This window comes from Pseudophryne corroboree, chromosome 5, assembly GCF_028390025.1.
Source record: "Pseudophryne corroboree isolate aPseCor3 chromosome 5, aPseCor3.hap2, whole genome shotgun sequence".
Lineage (NCBI taxonomy): Eukaryota > Metazoa > Chordata > Amphibia > Anura > Myobatrachidae > Pseudophryne > Pseudophryne corroboree.
Genome location: NC_086448.1, coordinates 249,449,661 through 249,472,481, shown reverse-complemented (window position 1 = coordinate 249,472,481; position 22,821 = coordinate 249,449,661). Strand labels below are relative to the sequence as shown.

At 46.4% G+C, this 22,821-nt stretch overlaps 1 protein-coding gene across 2 annotated transcripts in view; it reads right to left on the bottom strand.

Moving 5' to 3' along the window:
• Window positions 1-11,366: 11,366 nt before the first annotated feature.
• Window positions 11,367-22,821, bottom strand: part of OXSM (3-oxoacyl-ACP synthase, mitochondrial) — a 152,920-nt gene continuing 141,465 nt past the window's right edge. For both annotated transcript variants that reach the window (XM_063922238.1, XM_063922239.1), the window contains exon 3: window positions 11,367-11,831. In XM_063922238.1, coding sequence (XP_063778308.1) covers window positions 11,429-11,831 — 403 coding nt within the window. In that variant the 3' untranslated portion in view covers window positions 11,367-11,428. The remainder of the gene's footprint in view (window positions 11,832-22,821) is intronic.

The window sequence follows — 22,821 nt, the reverse complement described above, 5'->3', positions numbered from 1 at the left end:
CTCCGTCATCAGGTAAGACAAACATTTAAAAGACATACCTTAAATAGAATCCCCACCACGAGTGATGCTTGGCGCGCGGCTCCGGTGGGCGGGCGGGCGCCCGCTGATGACGTCCGCACTCATCACAATCACACTAAGGCCTCCATGTGACCCAGCGTGCGATGTCAGAGGACGGACGCTCGTTGATGACGTCCGCTCCCGTTCTAGCGACACCATAGCAACCACTATAAACAAAAATACGGAAAATACATTACATTTAAAAAAACGAAGGGACATAACAGAACCTGTGTCAAGGACACTTAGCAAAATACACCTATAAATACAGTTTAGCTGAGAGCACCTGAATAGCAGCAAAATGCATAATGAAATATATCCCTTTAACCAGAGAATAGAATTATCATCTACTAGAGTACATACAAACTCCACAAAGATGCAAAAAAATAAGAATTTACTTACCGATAATTCTATTTCTCGTAGTCCGTAGTGGATGCTGGGGACTCCGTCAGGACCATGGGGTTTAGCGGCTCCGCAGGAGACAGGGCACAATAATAAAAGCTTTAGGATCAGGTGGTGTGCACTGGCTCCTCCCCCTATGACCCTCCTCCAAGCCTCAGTTAGGATACTGTGCCCGGACGAGCGTGCATAATAAGGAAGGATATTGAATCCCGGGTAAGACTCATACCAGCCACACCAATCACACCGTACAACCTGTGATCTGAACCCAGTTAACAGTATGATAACAACGAAGGAGCCTCTGAAAAGATGGCTCACAACAAGAATAACCCGATTTTTGTAACAATAACTATGTACAAGTATTGCAGACAATCCGCACTTGGGATGGGCGCCCAGCATCCACTACGGACTACGAGAAATAGAATTATCGGTAAGTAAATTCTTATTTTCTCTAACGTCCTAAGTGGATGCTGGGGACTCCGTCAGGACCATGGGGATTATACCAAAGCTCCCAAACGGGCGGGAGAGTGCGGATGACTCTGCAGCACCGAATGAGAGAACTCCAGGTCCTCCTCAGTCAGGGTGTGCCCCTGACCAAGTAGCAGCTCGGCAAAGTTGTAAAGCCGAGACCCCTCGGGCAGCCGCCCAAGATGAGCCCACTTCCTTGTGGAATGGGCTTTTACTGATTTTGGCTGTGGCAAGCCTGCCACAGAATGTGCAAGCTGAATTGTACTACAAATCCAGCAAGCAATCGTCTGCTTAGAAGCAGGAACACCCATCTTGTTGGGTGCATACAGGCTAAACAGCGAGTCAGATTTTCTGACTCCAGTCGTCCTGGAAACATATATTTTCAGGGCCCTGACAACGTCAAGTAACTTGGAGTCCTCCAAGTCCCTAGTAGCCGCAGGTACCACAATAGGTTGGTTCATGTGAAAAACAGAAAACACCTTAAGGAGAAATTGAGGACGAGTCCTCAATTCTGCCCTGTCAGAATGAAAAATTAAGTAAGGGCTTTTATATGATAAAGCCGCCCATTCTGACACACGCCTGGCTGAAGCCAGGGCTAATAGAATCTTCACCTTTCATGTGAAATATTTTAATTCCACAGTGGTGAGTGGATCACCAATGTGACTTTAGGAAACTCAAAACAACATTGAGATCCCAAGGTGCCACTGGGGGCACAAAAGGAGGCTGTATATGCAGTACCCCTTTTACAAACGTCTGAACTTCAGGCACTGAAGCCAGTTCTTTCTGGAAGAAATTTGACAGGGTCGAAATTTGAACCTTAATGGACCCTAATTTTAGGCCCATAGACAGTCCTGTTTTCAGGAAATGTAGGAAACGACCCAGTTGGAATTCCTCTGTAGGGACCTTCTTGGCCTCACACCACGCAACATATTTTCGCCAAATGCGGTGAAAATGTTTTGCGGTTACATCCTTCCTGGCTTCGACCAGGGTAGGGATGACTTCATCTGGAATGCCCTTTCAGGATCCGGCGTTCAACTGCCATGCCGTCAAACGCAGCCGCGGTAAGTCTTGGAACAGACAAGGCCCCTGCTGGAGCAGGTCCTTTCTTAAAGGTAGAGGCCACGGTTCTTCCGTGAGCATCTCTTGAAGTTCCGGGTACCAAGTCCTTCTTGACCCATCCGGAACCACGAGTATCGTTCTTACTCATCTCCTTCTTATGATTCTCAGTACTTTTGGTATGAGATGCATAGGAGGGAACACATACACTGACTGGTACACCCACAGTGTTACCAGAGCGTCCACCGCTATTGCCTGAGGGTCCCTTGACCTGGCGCAATATTTGTCTAGTTTTTTGTTCAGGCGGGACGCCATCATGTCCACCTTTGGTTTTTCCCAACGGTTTACAATCATGTGGAAGACTTCCCGCTGAAGTCCCCACTCTCCCGGGTGGAGGTTATGCCTGCTGAGGAAGTTTTCTTCCCAGTTTTCCATTCCCGGAATTAACACTGCTGAGAGTGTTATCACATGATTTTTCGCCCAGCGAAGAATCCTTGCAGTTTCTGCCATTTCCCTCCTGCTTCATGTGCCGCCCTGTCTGTTTACGTGGGCGACTGCCGTGATGTTGTCCCACTGGATCAATACCGGCTGACCTTGAAGCAGAGGTCTTGCTAAGCTTAGAGCCTTGTAAATTGCCCTTAGCTCCAGTATATTTATGTGGAGAGAAGTCTCCAGACTTGATCACACTCCCTGGAAATTTTTTCCTTGTGTGACTGCTCCCCAGCCACTCAGGCTGGCATCCGTGGTCACCAGGACCCAGTCCTGAATGTCGAATCTGCGGCCCTTTCATAGATGAGCACTCTGCAGCCACCGCAGAAAAAAACACCCTTGTCCTTGGAGACAGGGTTGTCCGCTGATGCATCTGAAGATGCGATCCGGACCATTTTCCCAGCAGATTCCACTGAAAGGTTCTTGCGTGAAATCTACCGAATGGGATCGCTTTGTAAGAAACCACCATTTTTCACAGGACCCTTGTGCAATGATGCACTGATACTTTTCCTGGTTGTAGGAGGTTCCTGACTAGCTCGGATAACTCCCTGGTCTTCTTCTCCGGGAGAAAACATCCTTTTCTGGACTGTGTCCAGAATCATTCCTAGGAACATTAGACGTGTCGTCGGAAAAAGCTGCGATTTTGGAATATTTAGAATCCACTCGTGCTGTCGTAGAACTACTTGAGATAGTGCTACTCCGACCGCCAACTGTTCTCTGGACCTTGCCCTTATCAGGAAAGCGTCCATATTTCTTTTAGGAAGAATCATCATTTCGGCCATTACCATGGTAAAGACCCGGGGTGCCGTGGACAATCCAAACGGCAGCGTCTGAACTGATAGTGACAGTTCTGTACCACGAACCTGAGATACCCTTGGTGAGAAGGGCAAAATTTGGACATGTAGGTAAGCGTCCCTGATATCCAGTGACACCATATCGTCCTGGTTCGCTATCACTGCTCTGAGTGACTCCATCTTGATTTGAACCCTTGTATGTAATTGTTCAAATCTTTTAGATCTCACCGAGCCGTTTGGCTTCAGTACCACAATATAGTGTGGAATAATACCCCTTCCCTTGTTGTAGGAGGGGTACTTTGATTATCACCTGCTGGGAATACAGCCTGTGAATTTCTTTCCAATACTGCCTCCCTGTCGGAGGGAGACGTTGGTAAAGCAGACTTCAGGAACTTGTGAGGGGAAGACGTCTCGAATTTCCAATGTACACCTGGGATACTACGTGTAGGATCCAGGAGTCCACTTGCGAGTGAGCCCACTGCGTGCTGAAACTCTTGAGATGACCCCCCCCGCACCTGAGTCCGCTTGTATGGCCCCAGCGTCATGCTGCGGACTTGGCAGAAGCTGTGGAGGACTTCTGTTCCTGGGAATGGGCTGCCTGCTGCAGTCTTCTTCCCTTTCCTCTAACCCTGGGCAGATATGACTGGCCTTTTGCCCGCCTGCCTTTATGGGTACGAAAGGACTGAGACTGAAAAGACTGTGTCCTTTTCTGCTGAGATGTGACTTGGGGTAACAAAAGTGGATTTTCCAGCTGTTGCCATGGCCACCAGGTCCGATGGACCGCCCCTTTATACGGCAATACTTCCATGTGCCGTCTGGAATCTGCATCACCTGACCACTGTCGTGTCTATAAACATCGTCTGGCAGATATGGACATCACATCTACTCTTGATGCCAGAATGCAAATATCCCTCTGCGCATCTCGCATATATAGAAATGCATCCTTAAAATGCTCTATAGTCAATAAAATATTGTTCCTGTCAAGGGTATCAATATTTTCAGTCAGGAAATCCGACCAAGCCCCCCCAGCGCTGCACATCCAGGCTGAGGCGATTGCTGGTCGTAGTATAACACCAGTATGTGTGTATATACTTTTTAGGATATTTTTCAGCTTCCTATCAGCTGGCTCTTTGAGGGCGGCCGTATCTGGAGACGGTAACGCCACTTGTTTTTATAAGCGTGTGAGCGCCTTATCCACCCTAAGGTGTGTTTCCCAACTCGCCCTCACTTCTGGCGGGAAAGGGTATACCTCCAATAATTTTCTATCGGAGGAAACCCACGTATCATCACACACTTTAATTTATCTGATTCAGGAAAAACTACAAGTAGATTATTCCCACCCTACATAATACCCTTATTTGTGGTACTTGTAGTATCAGAAATATGTAACACCTCCTTCATTGCCCTTAACATGTAACGTGTGGCCCTAAAGGAAAATACGTTTTTTTTTTTTTTTCCACCGTCGACACTGAAGTCAGTGTCCGTGTCTGTGTCGACCAACTGAGGTAAATGGGCGTTTTTACAAGCCCCTGACGGTGTCTGAGACGCCTGGACAGGTACTAATTTGTTTGCCGGCCGTCTCATGTCGTCAACCGACCTTGCATCGTGTTGACATTATCACGTAATTCCTAAATAAGCCATCCATTCCGGTGTCGACTCCCTAGAGAGTGACATCACCAATACAGGCAATTTGCTCCGCCTCCTCACCAACATCGTCCTCCTACATGTCGACACACACGTACCGACACACAGCACACACACAGGGAATGCTCTGATAGAGGACAGGACCCCACTAGCCCTTTGGGGAGACAGAGGCAGAGTTTGCCAGCACACACCAAAAACGCTATAATTATACAGGGACAACCCCTTATACAAGTGTTTTCCCTTATAGCATTTTCACATATGTAATCATATCGCCAAATAAGTGCCCCCCTTCTCTGTTTTAACCCTGTTTCTGTAGTGCAGTGCAGGGGAGAGCCTGGGAGCCTTCCTCACAGCAGAGCTGAGCAGGAAAATGGCGCCGTGTGCTGAGGAGAATAGGCCCCGCCCCCTAAAACGGCGGGCTCTTCTCCCGGAGTTTGTGAGATCTGGCAGGGGTTAAATACATCCATATAGCCTCAAGGGCTATATGTGATGTATTTTAGCCATAAAAAAGGTATAATACATTGCTGCCCAGGGCGCCCCCCCCAGCGCCCTGCACCCTCAGTGACCGCTGGTATGAAGTGTGCTGACAACAATGGCGCACAGCTGCAGTGCTGTGCGCTACCTTATGAAGACTGGAAGTCTTCTGCCGCCTGTTTCTGGACCTCTTCAACTTCGGCATCTGCAAGGGGGGTCGGCGGCACGGCTCCGGGACGAACCCCAGGGTGAGACCTGTGTTCCGACTCCCTCTGGAGCTAATGGTGTCCAGTAGCCTAAGAAGCAAATCCATCCTGCACGCAGGTGAGTTTACTTCTCTCCCCTAAGTCCCTCGTAGCAGTGAGCCTGTTGCCAGCAGGACTCACTGAAAATAAAAAACCTAACTTAAACTTTTATTCTAAGCAGCTCAGGAGAGCCACCTAGATTGCACCCTTCTCGGCCGGGCACAAAGATCTAACTGAGGCTTGGAGGAGGGTCATAGGGGGAGGAGCCAGTGCACACCACCTGATCCTAAAGCTTTTATTATTGTGCCCTGTCTCCTGCGGAGCCGCTAAACCCCATGGTCCTGACGGAGTCCCCAGCATCCACTTAGGACGTTAGAGAAATAATCAAAGCATAACAGTCTACAGAAAACAATGTAGACCAGGAGTTTCATTTAAACCTCTAGGTGAAAGTGTTCCTAGCTCGTGGATCCACCAAGCTTCCTTCTGCAGGAGGTGTAAAGACCGATCCCCGCCTCTGAGCCTAGCTGGTTCATGATCTATTATAATGTACTTAAGTGACGCCAAACTATGGCCAGCACTTAAAAAATTACGTGCCACAGGTTGGTCACTATTGCCAGAACTTAGTGCGTTGCGAATGGCCAATTTATGACTGGCCATACGCTCTCTAAGTGTACGGTCAGTCTTCCCTATGTAATTCTTACCACAAGGGCATACAATCATGTATATTATAAATTTCGTGGTGCACGTAACTCTGTATCTGATCTCATACTTCTTACCACTGTGTGGATGTGAATTTGTTTTCCCCACCATCAGTGCACTGCATGTAACACAGTTGAGGCACCTAAAGCATCCTTTTTTAAGAGTCATAAAGCTACTCTGCACACTCTGATGTGTCTGAAGACCCGTGATATCGGTCTTCATTACCCAGTCCCTAATATTACGCCCACGTGTATAACATGGCATAATAGTGGTATTGCCCAAATTCAGATCCTGATAAGTGGCAACTATAGGCCATAATTTCTTTGCTGAATTAATCACAGCTCCACTTGCAGTGCTGTAATGATTAAACCAAAGCATCCTACCAGTCTCTTGTTTATCCTTTCTGGAATGTAGCAGAGACTCCCTACTACAACCCAAGGCTCGTACTTTAGCCTTCAACAATAGATCCATACCGTATCCTCTACTGTTGAATTTGCAAATCATATCGTCTATCTGAACTTCTGCCTGCTCATGATTACTACAAATCCTAATAGCACGCAGAAACTGCAAATAGGGCAATCCGAACTTAAGGGGTCTAGGATGAAAGCTCCGTGCATGGAGCAATGTGTTTCTATCAGTCAACTTACTGTATAATTCAGTGTTGACTTTGCCATGTTTGATCGTGACTTTACATCCAGATAATTAACTGTATCAGGGCTGATGTTGTACGTGAATTAACCGGATGATCTGATCCATTGTGCTCTTCCAATAACCTAACGAGGGCATCATGTCCCCCTGACCAGATAATAAACAAATCATCGATATATCTAACATAAAAATGGATGTGATCATTAAAAAGGTGATTGTTGAAAAATATGTCTTGTTCGTCCATAAACATATATGCGTTTGCGTACGATGGAGCCACACTGGACCCCATCGCACATCATGACGTTTGCAAATAAAATTTCCCATCAAAGAGAAAAAAATTGCACGTCAAAACCATTTCTAACAACTCCAAAAAAAATTCAACATCAGGACCTTTATACAGAGCATTACCAGTAATCAACCTTTTAACAGCCAATAAGCCCTGATCATTGGGAATCACAGTGTAAAGGCTAGAGATATCAATGTTGAGTAGCATTGACATCTCTAGCCTTTACACTGTGATTGACGTGCAATTTTTTTCTCTTTGACCAAAGTTAAAGTTATACTTGCCTCTTGTGAAACTGGCAAGCCTGATTTGAAGAATCTGTGAGGTGGGAGCTTTTGGAACTCCAGTCTGTAGCCCTGGGAAATAAGATCTATGACCCAGGGATCCTGGCACGAACTTGACCAGATCTGACTGAAGAATTGTAGTCGAGCTCCCACCTGACAGCCTTCCAGGCATTGCGGTCCACCGTCATGTTGAAGTCTTTGAGGAAGCAGAGCCTGAGCTCTGTTCCTGAGCACCTGAAGTTGCTGGCTTGCGTGGTTTACCGCTGGAGGACGTAGAAGCACCTTTGGATTTGCCCATGAACTTGGCCGTCTGAAAGGACTGCAACTTAGAAGCTGAATAAGTCTTCTTGGTTGGGGGTGCTGCGGAAGGAAGATATGCAGACTTACCCGCAGTAGCTGTGGAGATCCGTTTGTCTAGTTTATCTCCAAACAAGGCCTCTCTTGTGAATGGAAGGCCTTCCACGCCTTTCCTGGAGTCCGCGTCAGCAGTCCACTGGCGTAACCACAAGCCCCTGTTTGCAGACACTGCTATAGCGGTGGTGCGTGCGTTAAGCAAGCCTGTCTCTTCTATGGCTTCCACCATAAAGTTCGCAGAGCCCTGTATATGCTGCAGGAGTAAAACATACCCCCTAAACAAGGAATCTAATCCCTCAATTAGGTAACCTGACCATTTTGCAATGGCTTTTGTGATCCACGCACATGCAATAGTGGGTCTTTGGGCCACCCCAGCAGCTGTGTACAATGATTTGAGTGTAGTCTCAAGTTTATGATCAGCCGTGTTTTTTAGGGAGGCTTCACCAGGAACAGGCAATACATTTTTTCGTGACAGCCTAGAGACTGATGCGTCCACTATCTCCAGAGGAAAGGGAAAAGATGAGCGCAACCTTTTTGGGATCTGAAATTTCTTATCAGGATTAACCCACGGTTCTTCAATTCCTTTGACACAGGAAAAGTGACTGAGGACTTTTTTTTTATATTAAATTAAGATTTCTCACACTCCTCTGGCACCTTATCAGGAATATGCAGACCATCTCTGATAGCTTCTATAAGAGCCTCTATTCCCTGTGACAGAGGTTCATCCCCCCCTTCAAGTCTACCTCACCCTCCTCCAAGTCTGACCCCTCAGAGTCAGACTGCAGGATATGGGCCAGAGATAGCTTTTGCGGACAAATGGGAGGGGATTGAGACGCTGTTTTGGGAGTCTTTGCGTCTCTTTCTCATTGCGGGACAATTTTGTAGAAAGAGTGGAGATCATTCCTTTCAGAGAATTATCCGACTCTGGTTCAGCCCCGCTATACCGTGAACCCTGAGTACCCAGTAGTGAGCCCCCTGGTGAAGAACACTCAGTTGTACAAGAAACACACTCTTTGCCTGACATAATGTAAATGCGACAGCACACATAACCCTTCAGGGAGACATAATTGTTTGGAGCCAGCCCCCACTGCGCCCTTACCACTATTGCCAAGCTTAGCCAGGTCGCAGACTAAGTACCCTGATAGGGGACTTAGTCCACTAGTAATCGCTCCCCTCCTGCTATGACCCCCTGGTACCGCTAAGGTAATTTGGAGTCGCATTGGAGGAGCTGCGCGTCGCTGTCAGTCTGCAGAGGGAAAATGGTGCTGGCGAGCTGCTGGATCCTCTCATAGTGAAGCACTGACCCTTCAATGGCGTGCAGTCTTCCTGCTTTTTTTATACTGGCTGAGGAATTTGGTGCTTACAATGGACATAAACCGTTTTAAGGCTGTGTTGCCAGTAAGTGCTACCGTGTACAGTGTACTGAGACGCAGCTGTGTACTGTGTCTGGAGACGCATTCCGCCCCGTTTAGAAGTCGTGCGCCTTTGTACCCTTGTGCCGCCATAATGACTGTCTCAGTACTCACCACTCTTCTTTCTTCTGGCTCTGGTAGGGGTGGTGGCGTGCTGCGGTAATGTACGCTCGCCGTGGTGGGGCTTACGAATACTTCCCTCAGGAGCTCAGTGTCCTGTCAGCGGGGAACGGGACTATTAACTCTTCAAGAGGTTGGAGGGCCGTTCCCCCCCCCCCCCCCCCAAGTCCCACGAAGCAGGCAGGCTGGTGCCAACCAGCCCTGACTGATAATAGCAAACATATAAAATAAATGTAGAAAATTCTTCAGCAGCTTCCTTCAGCATGACCGGCTCCTCCGGGAACATTTTATAAACAGAGTCTGGTAGGAGGGACATAGAGGGAGGAGCCAGCCCACACTATCAAATTCTTAAAGTGCCCATGGCTCCTAGTGGATCCGTCTATACCCCATGGTAAAAAATGGACCCCAGTATCCTCTAGGACGTAAGAGAAAATTGGATACATATATTTGCTAAATTGCATATTGGAATTTATTGTTTAAGAGTGAGCGCTGGGAGTAACAATCTTATGTGTATGTATTTAACTATATGTACTGTATATATACAACACACACACACACACATATATAATATATATTACATTACATGTTTTAATTCTTGCTGCCCACACACTATAAGGCCATGAATATTTGGCCCAGTGGGGATTTTGACATGCCTGTTCTAGGCATAACCGGACATGAGGACGTATAGAGAAATGCAGGGTTGGACTTAAAACTGAGATGGGTGCACCAAAGTTGATTGACCGTTACTAAGGGTGGGGGGTACACTTTGCCACAAATATCCCTAAACAGTAGACCTATTAATTAGTTCAGTGATTTTCATACATATTGATTTCAAGTGAAGCTAATGTAGTGCTTTTGTGACTGGTTTAAGGAATGATGGTACAAACACTTGTACTACTACCTGAACTATTGCTAAACCAAAGGCTTATCCCATTAATTAAATGGAGCACACAAATAAATGCTTAATTCCAATGGGAGGAATTCCTGAATCTCTTCCTTATTCCTTTAGCGGGAAGTGGCACAGGAGTCATCTGACTTCCCCCTTTCTGAGCCAATATACAGGATGTAGGTTGGAGGACCGCTCTTCTTAAGCTGGGTACACACTTGTTCAATACATGGCTGTTCGAGTAGCCCTATCAGTCGGGCTGTGTGTATAGCCAGCTGTGACCGCTTGTGATGTGGAGGAGGCGGCAGCAGCAAGCGGGTCGTGGGTCCTCTTTGGGGATTAGGGGGTCACATGTGCAGCACATAAGATGCAACCTCCTTGTTCTGACCATTATAAACCATTAAGCGGATAACGCTCCTGCATAGGCACTCTATACACACCTCTACAACCAGCGACCGGAAGAACGGGCTGACGATTGTATAGGTGTGTACCCAGCTTTAGACACAATTAGGAGATGTAATAAACAATTACACCAAAAATACAAACAAGTGACTGAAGCTATTACCTATTGTTTCTAGCAGCCCCTGTAATTAAAGCTGGACATCCTTGGTGGTATTCAAATGCCCCAAGACCTTGTGTACAGATCATATTCACGCAGGAAAGAGCAAGTAATAGCATAGCATAGAAAATGTATGCAAGTATTTTTATTGAAATATACAGTAGCTACAATGGGTAGAGAGTTTTTCTAAGCACAGCAGGCTTCTGGGAGGAAATCAATGAGCTTCAAAGTGGCCAAATCACAAATTTGGGATTTAACAGGGCATTTTCTTTTTCTTACAAGTAAAACAACAACATTGAAGAATGATGCAGTTTGCCTCTGTAGTAAGACGCATAACAGCTTCCACTAAGCTATGATACAAGTAGTAATGGGACATTTATACATGTGTACCTTTTTATAATATCGATTTGGTTTTGGGGTTATTATAACTTTAATTAACCGTTCATGCAAGTCGATATAAAGATTAAACATTTCAAATTTCACAAAAGTCAGACAAAGTTTATGTTTGCAAATATATTTAAAATTTATTCTGGACAAGTGTAAAAATTACAAATAAACTTTCACAAATTGCCAAAACACAGTGCTGCATTCGTGCCTCCAAAGCCAAATGAATTGCTTACAGCTACACGTCTCTTTCCAGGTTTCCACACTTGTGCTGTAACAGGGACATAATTAAGGTCAAACTCAGGCTCCGTTCTATCAAGGTTTAGAGTAGGCGGTAGTGTTCCATAATAACAGGAAAGAACTGTGAAGGCGGCTTCTATAGCGCCAGCAGCGCCAAGCAAATGACCTGTTGCACCTTTAGTAGCAGATACTGCTAGAGAATATGCATGTTCCTTAAAGAGCATTTTGATAGCTCTGTTCTCTGCGGCATCCCCAAGAGGAGTGGAGGTGGCATGAGCATTTATGTAGCCCACATCTTCAATCTGTAATCCGGAATTTCTAATGGCTGCACTCATGCACCTATTTACAAAAGAAAAAAAAATATACAAATCATTTAGGATAGCATTCTTCAGAGTGTTTAATGTTGTGACGTATCTGCCTTGTGATTATTTTCTTTCACCCACATGCAACTGTATATTATAAAACAGGCACCCTTATTATCAATGTTCTGCCTTCATAACCTAAGACATACTGTACATTAAAACTATGTAAGCACAGAGCGAGTAGAAAGTAGAAGACTCTTGTTAGAGAGCACTCTAGTACAGACAGACTGTTGTGTTCAAATTCTGGTAACTGATAAGATCAACATTTTTTAATAAAGTCTCTTAAAAAAATTATTTAAGGGAGTTCCATTGATGCCGATATATGTTAATCAATAACAAAGCGAAAATATGAAAAGAAACGATAATAAAATGTTCAATTTCTAGCTCAGACGCTACAATGCAAGCCGAATTGGGTATATTTGTGGTCGATATGTAGTCACAATATGGCTATGGTAATGTCCTTATGCTGTGAGATATAAGGCCAATAATGTTTTCTGCGTAAATCCCATACGGAAGAATTATTGCAGGAAGTTGAATCATAGGTCAAAGAAGCCGAAGTGCCAAAGGTGCTCTTTAATGGTGACAAGTAAACAGGCAGAATTAGTTGCAGTACCAGGGTGATCCAAAGTGGTCTCTCATCCAAGTACTGACCCAGCCCTCCACTGCTTGACTTCCAAGATCAGATGAGATTGGACATCTTCAGTGGGGTATGTCTGCAGGTGTTATGCTTGCCTCTGTTGTCACTTTGTTTTGGTAAACAAATGAGCACTTGGGAAAGGGTAATGAATACTCACAGTAAATGTGACGATATGGATCACAAGTTCAAGTACTGAAAGAGATGGTCATTTGTATGTGGAAAAATATATTACTATGGATACCATAGAACGAAAATTTGTACAAGAAAACCAATCATATATACCCAATAGAAAATACGGTTAGTCTGCCATTATTACCAGTAAGCAGCAGAGTGTCATAAAGTATGTGTGCATTCAAGATAAAATAAGATTTTACTTACCGATAAATCTATTTCTCGTAGTCCGTAGTGGATGCTGGGGACTCCGTCAGGACCATGGGGAATAGCGGCTCCGCAGGAGACAGGGCACAAAAGTAAAAGCTTTAGGATCAGGTGGTGTGCACTGGCTCCTCCCCCTATGACCCTCCTCCAAGCCTCAGTTAGGATACTGTGCCCGGACGAGCGTACACAATAAGGAAGGATTTTGAATCCCGGGTAAGACTCATACCAGCCACACCAATCACACTGTACAACCTGTGATCTGAACCCAGTTAACAGCATGATAACAGCGAAGCCTCTGAAAAGATGGCTCACAACAATAATAACCCGATTTTTGTAACAATAACTATGTACAAGTATTGCAGACAATCCGCACTTGGGATGGGCGCCCAGCATCCACTACGGACTACGAGAAATAGATTTATCGGTAAGTAAAATCTTATTTTCTCTGACGTCCTAGTGGATGCTGGGGACTCCGTCAGGACCATGGGGATTATACCAAAGCTCCCAAACAGGCGGGAGAGTGCGGATGACTCTGCAGCACCGAATGAGAGAACTCCAGGTCCTCTTTAGCCAGGGTATCAAATTTGTAGAATTTTACAAACGTGTTCTCCCCCGACCACGTAGCTGCTCGGCAGAGTTGTAATGCCGAGACCCCTCGGGCAGCCGCCCAGGATGAGCCCACCTTCCTTGTGGAATGGGCCTTGACAGATTTAGGCTGTGGCAGGCCTGCCACAGAATGTGCAAGTTGAAATGTGCTACAAATCCAACGAGCAATCGTCTGCTTAGAAGCAAGAGCACCCAGTTTGTTGGGTGCATACAGGATAACAGCGAGTCAGTTTTCCTGACTCCAGCCGTCCTGGAAACCTATATTTTCAGGGCCCTGACAACATCTAGCAACTTGGAGTCCTCCAAGTCCCTAGTAGCCGCAGGCACCACAATAAGCTGGTTCAGGTGAAACGCTGACACCACCTTAGGAAGAAACTGGGGACGAGTCCGCAGCTCTGCCCTGTCCGAATGGACAATCAGATATGGCTTTTGTGAGACAAAGCCGCCAATTCTGACACTCGCCTGGCCGAGGCCAGGGCCAACAGCATGGTCACTTTTCATGTGAGATATTTCAAATCCACAGATTTGAGCGGTTTAAAATGTGATTTGAGGAATCCCAGAACTACGTTGAGATCCCACAGTGCCACTGGAGGCACAAAAAGGGGGTTGTATATGCAATACTCCCTTGACAAACTTCTGGACTTCAGGAACTGAAGCCAATTCTTTCTGGAAGAAAATTGACAGGGCCGAAATTTGAACCTTAATGGACCCCAATTTTAGGCCCATAGACACTCCTGTTTGCAGGAAATGCAGGAATCGACCAAGTTGAAATTTCTTCGTGGGGCCTTCCTGGCCTCACACCACGCAACATATTTTCGCCACATGTGGTGATAATGTTTTGCGGTCACCTCCTTCCTGGCTTTGACCAGGGTAGGAATGACCTCTTCCGGAATGCCTTTTTCCCTTAGGATCTGGCGTTCCACCGCCATGCCGTCAAACGCAGCCGCGGTAAGTCTTGGAACAAACCTGGTACTTGCTGAAGCAAGTCCCTTCTTAGCGGCAGAGGCCATGAGTCCTCTGTGAGCATTTCTTGAAGTTCCGGGTGCCACGTCCTTCTTGGCCAATCCGGAGCCACGAGTATAGTTCTTACTCCTCTACGTCTTATAATTCTCAGTACCTTGGTTATGAGAAGCAGAGGAGGGAACACATACACCGACTGGTACACCCACGGTGTTACCAGAACGTCCACAGATATTGCTTGAGGGTCTCTTGACCTGGCGCAATACCTGTCCAGTTTTTTGTTCAGGCGGGACGCCATCATGTCCACCTTTGGTCTTTCCCAACGGTTCACAATCATGTGGAATACTTCCCGATGAAGTCCCCACTCTCCCGGGTGGAGGTCGTGCCTGCTGAGGAAGTCTGCTTCCCAGTTGTCCACTCCCGGAATGAACACTGCTGACAGTGCTATCACATGATTTTTCGCCCAGCGAAGAATCCTTGCAGTTTCTGCCATTGCCCTCCTGCTTCTTGTGCCGCCCTGTCTGTTTACGTGGGCGACTGCCGTGATGTTGTCCCACTGGATCAATACCGGCTGACCTTGAAGCAGAGGTCTTGCTAAGCTTAGAACATTGTAAATTGCCCTTAGCTCCAGTATATTTATGTGGAGAGAAGTCTCCAGACTTGATCACACTCCCTGGAAATTTTTTCCCTGTGTGACTGCTCCCCAGCCTCTCAGGCTGGCATCCGTGGTCACCAGGACCCAGTCCTGAATGCCGAATCTGCGGCCCTTTAGTAGATGAGCACTCTGCAGCCACCGCAGAAGAAACACCCTTGTCCTTGGAGACAGGGTTATCCGCTGATGCATCTGAAGATGCGATCCGGACCATTTTTCCAGCAGATCCCACTGAAAAGTTCTTGCGTGAAATCTACCGAATGGAATCGCTTCGTAAGAAGCCACCATTTTTCCCAGGACCCTTGTGCAATGATGCACTGACACTTTTCCTGGTTTTAGGAGGTTCCTGACTAGCTCGGATAACTCCCTGGCTTTCTTCTCCGGGAGAAACACCTTTTTCTGGACTGTGTCCAGAATCATCCCTAGGAACAGCAGACGTGTCGTCGGAAACAGCTGCGGTTTTGGAATATTTAGAATCCACCCGTGCTGTCGTAGAACTACTTGAGATAGTGCTACTCCGACCTCCAACTGTTCTCTGGACCTTGCCCCTATCAGGAGATCGTCCATTTTCTTTGAAGAAGAATCATCATTTCGGCCATTACCTTGGTAAGGACCCGGGGTGCCGTGGACAATCCAACCGGCAGCGTCTGAAACTGATAGTGACAGTTCTGTACCACGAACCTGAGGTACCCTTGGTGAGAAGGGCAAATTGGGACATGGAGGTAAGCATCCCTGATGTCCCGGGACACCATATAGTCCCCTTCTTCCTGGTTCGCTATCACTGCTCTGAGTGACTCCATCTTGATTTGAACCTTTGTATGTAAGTGTTCAACTATTTCAGATTTAGAATAGGTCTCACCGAGCCATCTGGCTTCAGTACCACAATATAGTGTGGAATAATACCCCTTTCCTTGTTGTAGGAGGGGTACTTTGATTATCACCTGCTGGGAATACAGCTTGTGAATTGTTTCCACTACTGCCTCCCTGTCGGAGGGAGACGTTGGTAAAGCAGACTTCAGGAACCTGCGAGGGGGAGACGTCTCGAATTTCCAATCTGTACCCCTGGGATACTACTTGTAGGATCCAGGGGTCCACTTGCGAGTGAGCCCACTGCGTGCTGAAACTCTTGAGACGACCCCCCCCACCGCACCCGAGTCCGCTTGTACGGCCCCAGCGTCATGCTGAGGACTTGGCAGAAGCGGTGGAGGGCTTCTGTTTCTGGGAATGGGCTGCCTGCTGCAGTCTTCTTCCCTTTCCTCTATCCCATGGCAGATATGACTGGCCTTTTGCCCGCTTGCCCTTATGGGGACGAAAGGACTGAGGCTGAAAAGACGTTGTCTTTTTCTCCTTTATACGGCAATACTTCCATGTGCCGTTTGGAATCTGCATCACCTGACCACTGTCGTGTCCATAAACAACTTCTGGCAGATATGGACATCGCACTTACTGTTGATGCCAGAGTGCAAATATCCCTCTGTGCATCTCGCATATATAGAAATGCATCCTTTAAATGCTCTATAGTCAATAAAATACTGTCCCTGTCAAGGGTATCAATATTTTCAGCCAGGGAATCCGACCAAGCCACCCCAGCGCTGCACATCCAGGCTGAGGCGATCGCTGGTCGCAGTATAACACCAGTATGTGTGTATATACTTTTTAGGATATTTTCCAGCCTCCTATCAGCTGGCTCCTTGAGGGCGGCCCTATCTGGAGACGGTACCGCCACTTGTTTTGATAAGCGTGTGAGCGCCTTATCCACCCTAAGGGGTGTTTCCCAACGCGCCCTAACTTCTGGCGGGAAAGGGTATACCGCCAATAATTTTCTATCGGGGGAAACCCACGCATCATCACACACTTCATTTAATTTATCTGATTCAGGAAAAACTACAGGTAGTTTTTTCACACTCCACATAATACCCTTTTTTGTGGTACTTGTAGTATCAGAAATATGTAACACCTCCTTCATTGCCCTTAACAAGTAACGTGTGGCCCTAAAGGAAAATACGTTTGTTTCTTCACCGTCGACACTGGAGTCAGTGTCCGTGTCTGTGTCTACCGACTGAGGTAAAAGGACGTTTTAACGCCCCTGACGGTGTTTGAGACGCCTGGACAGGTACTAATTGGTTTGCCGGCCGTCTCATGTCGTCAACCGACCTTGCAGCGTGTTGACATTATCACGTAATTCCTTAAATAAGCCATCCATTCCGGTGTCGACTCCCTAGAGAGTGACATCACCATTACAGGCAATTGCTCCGCCTCCTCACCAACATCGTCCTCATACATGTCGACACACACGTACCGACACACAGCACACACACAGGGAATGCTCTGATAGAGGACAGGACCCCACTAGCCCTTTGGGGAGACAGAGGGAGAGTTTGCCAGCACACACCAAAAACGCTATAATTATACAGGGACAACCTTTATATAAGTGTTTTTCCCTTATAGCATTTTAATATATATAGTCATATCGCCAAATAAGTGCCCCCCCTCTCTGTTTTAACCCTGTTTCTGTAGTGCAGTGCAGGGGAGAGCCTGGGAGCCTTCCCACCAGCATTTCTGTGAGGGAAAATGGCGCTGTGTGCTGAGGAGAATAGGCCCCGCCCCCTTTTCGGCGGGCTTCTTCTCCCGTTTTTCTGAGACCTGGCAGGGGTTAAATACATCCATATAGCCCCCAGGGGCTATATGTGATGTATTTTTAGCCAGAATAAGGTACTATCATTGCTGCCCAGGGCGCCCCCCCCAGCGCCCTGCACCCTCAGTGACCGCTGCTATGAAGTGTGCTGACAACAATGGCGCACAGCTGCAGTGCTGTGCGCTACCTTATGAAGACTGAAAAGTCTTCTGCCGCCGGTTTCTGGACCTCTTCACTTTTCGGCATCTGCAAGGGGGTCGGCGGCGCGGCTCCGGGACGAACCCCAGGGTGAGACCTGTGTTCCGACTCCCTCTGGAGCTAATGGTGTCCAGTAGCCTAAGAAGCCAATCCATCCTGCACGCAGGTGAGTTCACTTCTCTCCCCTAAGTCCCTCGATGCAGTGAGCCTGTTGCCAGCAGGACTCGCTGAAAATAAAAAACCTAACTTTTACTCTAAGCAGCTCTTTAGGAGAGCCACCTAGATTGCACCCTTCTCGGCCGGGCACAAAAATCTAACTGAGGCTTGGAGGAGGGTCATAGGGGGAGGAGCCAGTGCACACCACCTGATCCTAAAGCTTTTACTTTTGTGCCCTGTCTCCTGCGGAGCCGCTATTCCCCATGGTCCTGACGGAGTCCCCAGCATCCACTAGGACGTCAGAGAAATCAAGTTTTAATCCACTAATATCTCATTTTTGTTTTGTTTCATACCGCACGATATGGGATGGAAACTAAGTGCCTGACTACAAGTTAGAAAAAGATATAGTTGCCAATTATGTGGCAACCAGCGCAAAAAATCCTATTACAGATTGAGTAACCCTTATCCAAAATGTTTGGGACCAGAAGTATTTTGGATATGGGATTTTTCCGTATTTTGGAATAATTGCATACCATAATGAGATATCATGGCGATGGGACCTAAGTCTAAGCACATAGGCCCTCATTCCGAGTTGATCGTTCGCTAGCTACTTTTAGTAGCCGTGCAAACGCATAGTTGCCGCCCACGGGGGAGTGTATTTTAGCATAGCAGGAGTGCGAATGCCTGTGCAGCGGTGCACCTGCAAACACATTTTGTGCAAAACAAGATCAGCCCTGTAGTTATTTATTCTGTGCGATGATTGCTGCGACGAGTGACACGGAAATGACGTCAAATACCTGCCCAGCAAACGCCCGGCCACGCCTGCGTTTTTCCAAACACTCACAGAAAATGGTCAGTTGCCACCCAGAAACTCCCACTTCCAGTCAATCTCCTTGCGACCGCCAGTGCGACTGAAAGCGTCGCTAGAACCTGTGCAAAACCACGATGCTCTTTGTACCCGTACGCCGCGCGTGAGCATTGCGGAGCATACGCATGCACAGATTTGCCGCTTTTTTAACTGAACGCTACGCAGCGAACAACAGCAGCTAGCGATCAACTCGGAATGAGGGCCATAATGCATTTATGTTTCATATACACCGTATATACACAGCCTGAAGGTAATTTAAGCCAATATGTTTAATAACTTTGTGCATTAAACGAAGTGTGTGTACATTCACACAATTCATTTATGTTTCATATACACCTTATACACAGAGCCTGACGGTCATTTAATACAATATTTTTAAAAGCTTTTTGTATTAAACCAAGATTGTGTACATTGAGCCATCAGAAAACAAAGGTTTCACTACCTCACTCTTGCTCAAAATAATTCTGTATTACGGAATATTTGGATATGGGATACTCAACCTGTATTTAGGCATTAAAGAACTTTTGCAATAAGTGATGGACATAACAGTAACATGCATTGACACTATTTATATGCCGGGCAAAGTGTATAACACAGTATGCATTACATTTCAGCCAAATGTCAAGAATAAGCAGCATACAAAAAACATATAGCAAAAAACATACGTCTCCCTTATCTATCTATACTGACGCCAGCATCCACACAAATAGTGATTAAGTAGATCAGACAGGAAGGTAAGGCTATGTCAAAAATATTGCGTGCGTTACCAAAGGTAAACCATACAGTTGCTGATTCACACTGTTTATGCTGAAAAGAAATATATCAACAGCGTTAAATGATCTCTGCCTTGAATATGGTAAAGTGCTGCTAGAGATAAATGCTGGATTTTTGAGATCACCTACAGTTGTGCAGTAGTGTACACGATACAAATATCTGGGTGGTCCCCTGCCCAGTATTCCTGGTATACTGATGTCCCATTATCCGGAGAGGAGCTTCGGTGATACTGGAGGTGACAAGCAGTTGCTGCTTGGTGTGGTAATGCTGCCGCTCCAGCCCGAGATTGGGTGTGGCGATGCAGCGAGGGTAGCGTGCGATCAGGTCATAATGACCCCCAAATGTCTCCTCTTAGATGCCTCTTTTCTAGTGTATATATATTTAACCTAGTAAGCCTTTCCTCGTACTCCAGTGTCTCTAACCCTTTAATCACACACTAGGGTTATTTTTTTTTGTGGGAGCCAATTAACCTATCAGCATTTTTTGGGATTATGGGTAGAAACTGGAGTACCCGGAGGAAACACAAGCAAGCACAGGGAGAATATACAAACTCAACACAGTTAGGACCATGGTGGGAATCGAATCCATGATCTTAGTGCTGTCAGACGGCCACATTCAATTCTAGCTCTGTAATACTTTATGATTTTACCATATCCCAAAAGTAGCGTTCCTTCTGACATGCAGTCTGTGGCAGGGGGTATGCGGTTGTTAGGTCGACCACACTTAGGTCAACCACTATTGGTCGACTTGGTTCAAAGGTCGACACTGACAATATCGACATGAAAAAGGTTGCCAAAGGAAAAAGGTCAACATGAGTTTTTCACTTTTTTCTTTCATTTTTTTACTTTTCCATACTTTACAATCCACGTGGACAATTGGGAATAGTAACTTGCCCAAGTTTGGCGAGTGAATTGAGCCATGCGAGGGGATGTGGTGCACCAATTGGGGTTCCAGATGGTTTTCTGGATTAAACAACACTAAAATCAGTAAAAAAAAACAAAAACCCTCATGTCGACCTTTTTCGTGTCAAACATTTTCCTGTGTCAACCTAGTGCATGTCGACCCAATGATCCACACCTGTGGCAGGGCTGGGAGAAGAGAATGTGAGCATGCCATTCTCTGAGCAGTATTTAATATTTTTCTCCCCCTTCCACCCCCATTCTGTATCTGCTGACAGGCGTGGTATAATCATTTCAGCTTGCTACCCCTGCGGTAGCGGGGGCACCCCACCCGTTACGCAGCTAAACCTAATTACTATGGGCGCGATAACGGGGATCACTTTAGAAAGAAGATTGGGCGTGAGAAATCATTTGAATACTGCAAAGTGCTTTATTACTATGATTCTAGACTAGACATAGGGGGACATGTACTAAGCAGTGATAAAAGTAAAGAGAGCCAGTGGAGAAGTTGCCCATGGCAACCAATCAGCTACTCCGTACAATTGTATAGTATGCAAATTTGTAATGTTATTTCTATAATGTAAACATTGACTGTAATATAAATGTACATTTGTTTATTTGTACTCTAAGGATCAGAGTTCAGACCCCAGCAGGTGCACCGAACATTGGACTTAGTAAAGAATACATAATGATTTTCAGAAGCAACTCTTCCTTCAATAAAATGAGAGTGGCTAGAGACTTTCATATGCTGAAAGCTATGATTCCTTGTATATTCTCAGAATTATAGATTTAGTTCTAGGTGAAGATTACAATCTTTTCCTAGTATTGGTGCTTTTTGATGACTGTATTTTTTATTCTACTGCGGATACCAGTGTAGGCTCTATGAACCACTGAACAGAGCCAATTAAAACAGGGGAAAAAAAAAGTGAATGAAGTGTCTGGTTTCCATGGAAACAGCACACATTTGTATGCAATGGTTGGCATGCAAGGCTAAGCTACACAATACAGATTTTAGAAGGAATAGAGTACAGGCATCTCGAGTTTAAGCACTGATGTATGCAATTATTATTATGATATGCAGAAGATCTCCCAGATAATTACTGAAGTACTGTATATGAGGCTGCAGAAGTCAGGGTCTGCTAAGAGCACAAAATTAGTCGTCTTAGAAATCACAAAAATGTGAATCCATCATATGCTTTCAGAGAGTTGTGCGACCTGACTACACTGTGGATTGTAAATGGCAGGTACAAATAAAAAACACAAACCCCTCGCCTGTAGCATATAGGCAGAACTCCTCACTGAATTCTGTAAGATGCCAACTGCAGAGCTGCTTTCTGCATCAATGTTTTTTTTCTCTTACGTCCTTGGGGATACATTTAGTACCATGGGGTATAGACGGTCCACTAGGAGCCTTGGGCACTTTTAGAATTTGATAGTGTGCGCTGGCTCCTCCCTCTATGCCCCCCCTACCAGACTCCATTTAGAAAATGTGCCTAAAGGAGCCGGTCACATCGCTGGAAGCTCCTGAAGAGTTTTCTGCATTTGTTTTGTATGTTTGTTATTTTCAGGCAGGACAGGATGGTACCAGCCTGCCTGCTTCGTATGACTTAGGGGGAAAACTGCCCAACCTCTTGAAGGGTTAATGGTCCCGTTCCCCGCTGACAGGACACTGAGCTCCTGAGGGAACTATTCGCAAGCCCCACCACGGCGAGCATACAGACCCGCAACACGCCTCCACCCCTAACAGAGCCAGAAGATAGAAGAGTGGTGAGTACTAACCCGGCGTCACGGTTAGCGGGTCGCCGGCCATTATGGCGGCATGAGGGTACGGAGACGCACGGCTTCTACGTGGGGCGGCTGGGTCTCCAGACTCGCTACACAGCGTGGACACACAGCTTCTGAGGGGGCAAACTGAGTCTAAGTATACTACGTGTGTACACAGTACCCAGACTGGCATTACAAACTTAAAAGGGGGCTGACTCCATTTTAAAGCACTAAAATTACCTCATCCGGTATAAAAAAGTGCGGAAAGACCGTGCGCCACTGAAGGGGTGGGGCTTCACTATGAGTGGATCCAGCAGCTCACCAGTGCCATTTTCCCTCTGCAATGGACACAGACACTGACTGACAGACACGTAGCTCCTCCGGAGAGACTACAGGTTACCTCAGCGGTACCAGGGGGTCATAGCGGGGGGGGGGGGGGG